Genomic DNA, 5,980 nt, shown 5'->3' with positions numbered 1-5,980 from the left:
GAGAGAGAGAGAGGGGGAGAGAGAGAGAGAGGGGGGGGTATATAAAGCAATTCCCTTTCCCTCCAAGAGCTCACAAATTACAGAGTCAAAGCAAAAACATCAAAAAAGTTCAAAGATACTTTATAAGGCTTATAAGGTGATTAAATGGATGTTGAGCTTTGATGGACAAGTGGAGACAGATCACTGGGAACTGACCTACGTTACAGAAATAGTCCTTTTGGCCTTCAAGATATAAACTGTGAAGGCTTTTTTTCTTTTAAAGAAACCACGAATCCTGAAGGAAAATTCGCACTTAAGAAGGGGCAGGGGAAAGCAGCAAGAATCAAGATTATGGCACAAGGAACACCACCCAAATGGTCTGGGGTTGTCGCGGGATCCTTTGCAACCTTTTCTCATCTGTGGGCCTTTCAATTAACAAGCTACTGGGTGTAACACTGGCAACACTCGGCTGTGGGGCTAGGAAAGCATTTCTTCAAATCGAATCTTTTCCCCCATCCCATCCCGAGAGCTCTCTGGTGGGGGGCAGAAACTGGAGTATCTTCTCGCCTCTACCTCTATCGCACCTCCCCTCCTTGCCCCCCATCTGTTTCTACCTCGAAGCTCAGCAGGCAGAAGCATCTCCCAACGGGAGGTCGAGAACCCGGGAGAATGGGGGGTGGGGGGGAGGGAGGGTTGGAGAAGGGATTTGGTAAAGGCTTGAAAAATGCGCCGCCCGGAGGTCCCGAGGGCTAGGGCCACAGGTCCCCTGCCACCAGCACCTCCCCCTCCTCTCAGTCCGGACTCCGCGTGTCCCCGCACCCAGGCACGCCCCTCTGCAGCCAGAGTCGAGAAGAATGTCTCGAACGCCGGCCCTGAATGACAGCCCCGCCACCTGTGCCCGTACCTCCGCGCCCCGCCCTGACCGAGGCAGAAGCGCCCGCCCGCGCAGCGCTAGCCGCCCCCGATCCCCAGCTCGCCCTGTGCCCGTTCTAGGCGCCCGCCGATCGCCCCCAGGTGACAGGTCTCCCGAGAGGGAATTACAAGTGCGTGTGGCCCGGCGCGGAGGGCGCCACCAACTGTCCTACCCGCCACGGCCGCCTTTCCCAACCACGCCGCCGGCTGAGGGCGGCTGCTGCCCCCGGGACAGGCAAGGCGGTGACACGTCCCTCTCCCGACTGCCCCCTCCCCAGGCTCCCGGCCCACGACGAGGAAAAGGGGAGGCAGCGGTGGCACTCACTGCGGAGATTTTGGATGAGCTCCGAGTGATTGGCCCCGCCGGACTTCCAGGCCATCGCGAGGCACGCCTGGAACAAGTAAAAAATCAGCTTCAGCGCGGCGGCGATGCCCAGCAGCTTCGCGAGGAACTCGACCACCTCCCCCACCGACACCGCCCCGTCTACGTCCGCGTCCCCGGCGCGGCCGCCGCTGCTGCCGCCACCACCGCCGCCGCCGCCGCTGCTGCTCCTGCTACTGCCCCGAAAGCCGCTGCGCGCTCCCGACATCCCCCACTGCGCGCATGCGCTCTGTGACGGGGCAGCGCTCCTCGGGTGGGGCTGGAGGAGGCTGTGGCTGCTGCGAGAGAAAAAAAATAAAACCAGGCTGACTCAGCGGCCCCAGCGCGATCTTCTCTCCCACCCCCAACCCCGTGGCATCCCAACCTTTTGGTCTGAGCCCTCCCTCTGCTACCAATTCCAGAGGCCGAAGACTAGGCAGGAAAGGGACAGCCATGTTCCGCTTCCTGGGGATTTTAATCTAAACAGGCAGCCGGCCTCTGTGGGTGAAGTCGTGGGCAGCAGTTCCTTGGGCATCTCTGGGGCTGCTTCTCCTTATGCATACCTCTAGTCCGCGGCTGGCCTCGAGCTTGCGGGGGTTCCTCAGGGGCTCTCTTGGTAGGAAGGGGACTAATTTCGGCGCCGCCGGAAGTTAGGGATTGCTAGTGGAGGTGTTGCAGGATTCCAGTCCAAGTTCCAAATTGCAAGGTTGCAAAGCAGAAAAAGACACGCGAAGGGCAACCCTTAAAGTCTCCCTCAAGCCTCGCTGCCCACCGCTTACTTTTTTTAGTTTAAAGTGACATGGCCCTTTAGTAGAAACGATAATCTAGAGACCGAAGGCACAGGGCACTTCTGTATACAATACATCCTCCTGGTCTTTGTTAGTGGCACACCACCATCATCTGTACAGGAGAGGAGGCAGGGTGAACCCTTGTTATACACCTGTTTTTAAAGTCACCTGTCCTTTGGCCTCTCTCAAACTTCCTTTTGCAGTGATGAATATGAATCATAGCAGAAAATGTGGCGAGGGTTATATGAAATGGTGCATTAATGACAACCATGTTAAAAACAAAACAAGGATTGCAGAACTTCCGATGGACTTGGAAAGGGGCTCAGAACAAATGCTTTATTTACCTTTTTGTTTTGTTAAGAGTTAAAGACTTTATACCATATTTGAACTCATTTTTGGTGCTGTGGTGGTGGTAGTTTCATCAAAATTAAGCTAAATTTTATTCGTGGAATTAGAACTGGAAGAGACCTTAAAAAAATCATCTAATCTAACCCTTGATCACTTGTGATCTTGGGCGAGTAGTGTAAGCACCCTGGGCCTCAGTTTCCCCATCTGTAAAATGAAGTTGAACTAGATGGTTTTTGAGAACTCTTAACTCTGGATCTATAATACAGACTTGGCCAAATGATCACATGCTACCTGGTAAATAAAAAAATTAAGAATTTGAACCTCTGACACTAAATGCTCCATTCTTTCCTCTATACCTCAAAATGTGGCAACAATAACAACAAAAGGAGTGGGTAAAAATAACTTTTTGCTCTCTGATTTTGTATAATTGCCCAATTCTCTTATTTAATCCACCCCACCCTACATTCCTAAATTTGTTGCAAGGGAAGCAAGGTTTGAGGGGAGAAGAGAGAATTGGAAGCAGATAATGGGGTAATTATGCTAGCCAGCTCAGATGCTACAGTTTGCCAATAAAAATGAATCAACTATCTTCAAAAGGATAAATACTCCACATTATCCTATGATACCTGTGTTACTCTTCCAGACAAGCATGCAGTTTCAGCAAATTAAGAATCACAAATTGCACAATTGGTCTGAGCTCTAGCTCTGTTGTGATCAGAGCCCAACAGGAAACTCTGCGCTAGGCATCCTATTGCCATCCAAAGCTCTTATTAACCAGCTTTGAAACTGGTTGCCACAGGGTGGTCTTTCAGAACATCATCAATGACCAATTTTGAATGAAGTATATGCTGCAAACAAGCATTTGGCAAGTCATTGTGCTGCCACTGCACCAGCCTCAAGTTTTCTGGCTCTCTTTCACAGTCCCAGAAACGTGACTGGAAATTTATTTCCCAATCTGCAGCACAGGGAAAACAATACCTGCTTGCAAACTATCTTGAGGATTCTGTAACCACACATGAAAAAAATATCTGTCACAAAGGTATTAAATAAATGTGCTCTGCTGCAGAATGAGCTCTGTTGACAGGAACCATTTGGTGCCTTAGAACTTTTTAGTTGTAATCATTCAATAAATATTCATTGACTGAATAAAGCTATCAGTTGGAGAATTCAGTAAATTCAATATGTTCCCTCCACCCCTATCTGCAGCTACCCGATGTTCTTTCACTTGGGGAGGAGGGAAGGGGCAGGGAAAGGGAAGCTGTAGAGGCTCACAAGGCCTCTCTCAGGAACCTGATAACCCTCTTCAAAGCTGACCTAGATGGAGTAGATTAACAAGCCCTGCCATAGTAAAACTGTTGCTGAAAAATAGCAGCCAACATCATCATAGACTGAAAAAAATAAAAACTTCATAGCTTCCTTTTTTGTGAATAGCATTCTGTTAGATAATATGAAAACCTTTTCTCTCCAGAGGTTTATAATCTAGTTGGTGACAAAATGCATACACTACCAAAAGATAACTAATAAGACAATATATGATATATGCCAAAAAAAGGGATATGGATTATAAATGTTTAGAATAAGAAGAAACTATTGTGATGGTTGGGAAATTACAATATTAATCATAACTCAATAGAACCAAGACAAAAGGCAGATATAGAGGACCAGCTCTATATGGCAGGGGTCCTGAGTGGCATTTTACGGCGTCGGATTGCTAAGACAGGAAAAAGAAACTGAGAACAGGCGAACTAGAGGTTAGCCCATGCTGATCCCACGCTATGGGATTTTTGACTTTATTTTATACTGGTTTCAAACAAAGAACACAAAGAAAGAATCACAGCTGTGAAGGAGGTTATAAATCATACACAATTCATCAAAGCCTAAAAAATAGAGATATGGGTGCAAAAACAAGGGCCAAGTTCCAACAACCAATTAGTAGGGGATAATTCCGGAAGCAGAAATAAATTTCATGGAGATGTTTACTAATTGCGTTCTGCCTTGATTTACAGATCTGCACCTGGTCAGATAGTCTGGACTAAATTGCCCGGCTCCAGTCTTTAAGTAATATATTTTTTAGGTTTCAGGCTTCTTAATTATCAAGGAGAGAAATTGTCAAGGAGAGGAATTGTTAACTCAGTAGCTGCTGGTCTGGTTAAGGACTCAAAGCTTTCCAATAAGAATGTTGAGAGAATGTGGGGATCTAAAAATGAGTCAAAAGAGGAGCCTCAGATTTTTACCTTAGATGGTCCATTCTATCTGCATCTGACATGCAGTGCAGAAAAATCATACACGCAGTTTTACTTGCCGATGATTTTGTAATGGGATCCAGATAAAACATCTATTACAGACTCTGTTTCTCTAAATGACTCCTAATAGCCTCTTGGAGGGGTCAAGTTGTTTTTGGATTAATCTACCTGCTGGTACCAGAGCTTTTCAGGGCTCAGGTGACCAGGACCAAACACAAAGACTGCCTCAGCCTGGATTGGTCACGTAGGGAATCCAGATAACAGGCCCTAAATTTGACCCTATTTCTCCAATTGGCTCTTTACATATAACGGCTTTCAACAGGCAGACAGCTAAATAAAATAAATAATAAAGCAGAAAACAAAATTGGTGAATGATACTAAAATATTCTTTTTTTAAATTCGTTTAATGCCAAAAATTTTTTGCTGAATAAAACATAGTCAGTTTTGTGATACCATTTTATAATCTTGTCAGGTGTGAGACACGAAAGACTCAAAGCATCCTGTGCAAAATAACACAAATTTTCAAATGATGTCTGCAGCATACTTCTTTTTAACTAAACTTAGAATTTCAATGGTGTAAGGAATTTCTGGAGTGAAAATTCCTCCTATCAATGCAGATAGGTTTCTGAAATGCAATTTATATAGTCTTGGAAAGTTACCTGGGGCACTAAGAGGTTAAATGTCTTATCCAGCCCAACACAAACCATAGATGTCAGACTTGGGACTTGAACTCAAGTCTTCAGATTTTCCAACCACCATACCATGTGCTGTCCTAGGGACACTAGTAAGAATTGTAGTAGAGGTAGTAACAATATTTAGCAGTTAGTAGCAGTAGCATAGCAGTAGTATTAGTAGTGGCAGTAGTGGTAGTAATAATTAGTAGTAGTAGTTCTGCTAGCTTACTCTATTTTCATCTTAGATGACAATGAAAATTATTCATCTGACTTTTCTAAACCTTAGTATAATCTAAACCTGATGTATAATATGAGAAAATAGAAACAACACTCAAGGAAACAAAGTTTAAAAGATAAATTGTACTATACTTAAATGTATACAGAGAAAATGCCTGCTGGAGGTAATATAATTTTAAGTGCATTAAGAGATTGATTTTCAATATGTCTTTATACTTCAATAAGCTAATGGATCCATGATCTCATCAATGGCAGTACTTTTTTCCCTCAACTCTGTACCTTCCAAATGATTCGTACCTCATCCTGTTGTGATGGAGATTTCAAGCATGCCCAAACCACTTAAGATGATGTCACCCACATGGAAGATGCTAGGATACCCACTTCTGGATACTAGAAGATTGGGTCAAGTATAGACATTCTAATTGGCCTTTTGTGTGG

The 5,980-nt window shown here is 45.3% G+C and overlaps 1 protein-coding gene across 2 annotated transcripts in view; it reads right to left on the bottom strand.

The window, feature by feature from the left end:
* The window catches only part of PCMT1 (protein-L-isoaspartate (D-aspartate) O-methyltransferase), a 46,735-nt gene extending 45,254 nt beyond the window's left edge, over positions 1-1,481 (bottom strand). For both annotated transcript variants that reach the window (XM_044671657.1, XM_044671656.1), the window contains exon 1: positions 1,217-1,481. In XM_044671657.1, the coding sequence (XP_044527592.1) occupies positions 1,217-1,481 (265 nt within the window). The remainder of the gene's footprint in view (positions 1-1,216) is intronic.
* Positions 1,482-5,980: the final 4,499 nt, after the last annotated feature.

The sequence above is a fragment of the Gracilinanus agilis genome, chromosome 4, assembly GCF_016433145.1.
Source record: "Gracilinanus agilis isolate LMUSP501 chromosome 4, AgileGrace, whole genome shotgun sequence".
In the NCBI taxonomy this organism is placed as follows: domain Eukaryota; kingdom Metazoa; phylum Chordata; class Mammalia; order Didelphimorphia; family Didelphidae; genus Gracilinanus; species Gracilinanus agilis.
The sequence above is the reverse complement of the archived record's forward strand: the minus strand, read 5'-3'. Positions and strand labels throughout refer to the sequence as shown.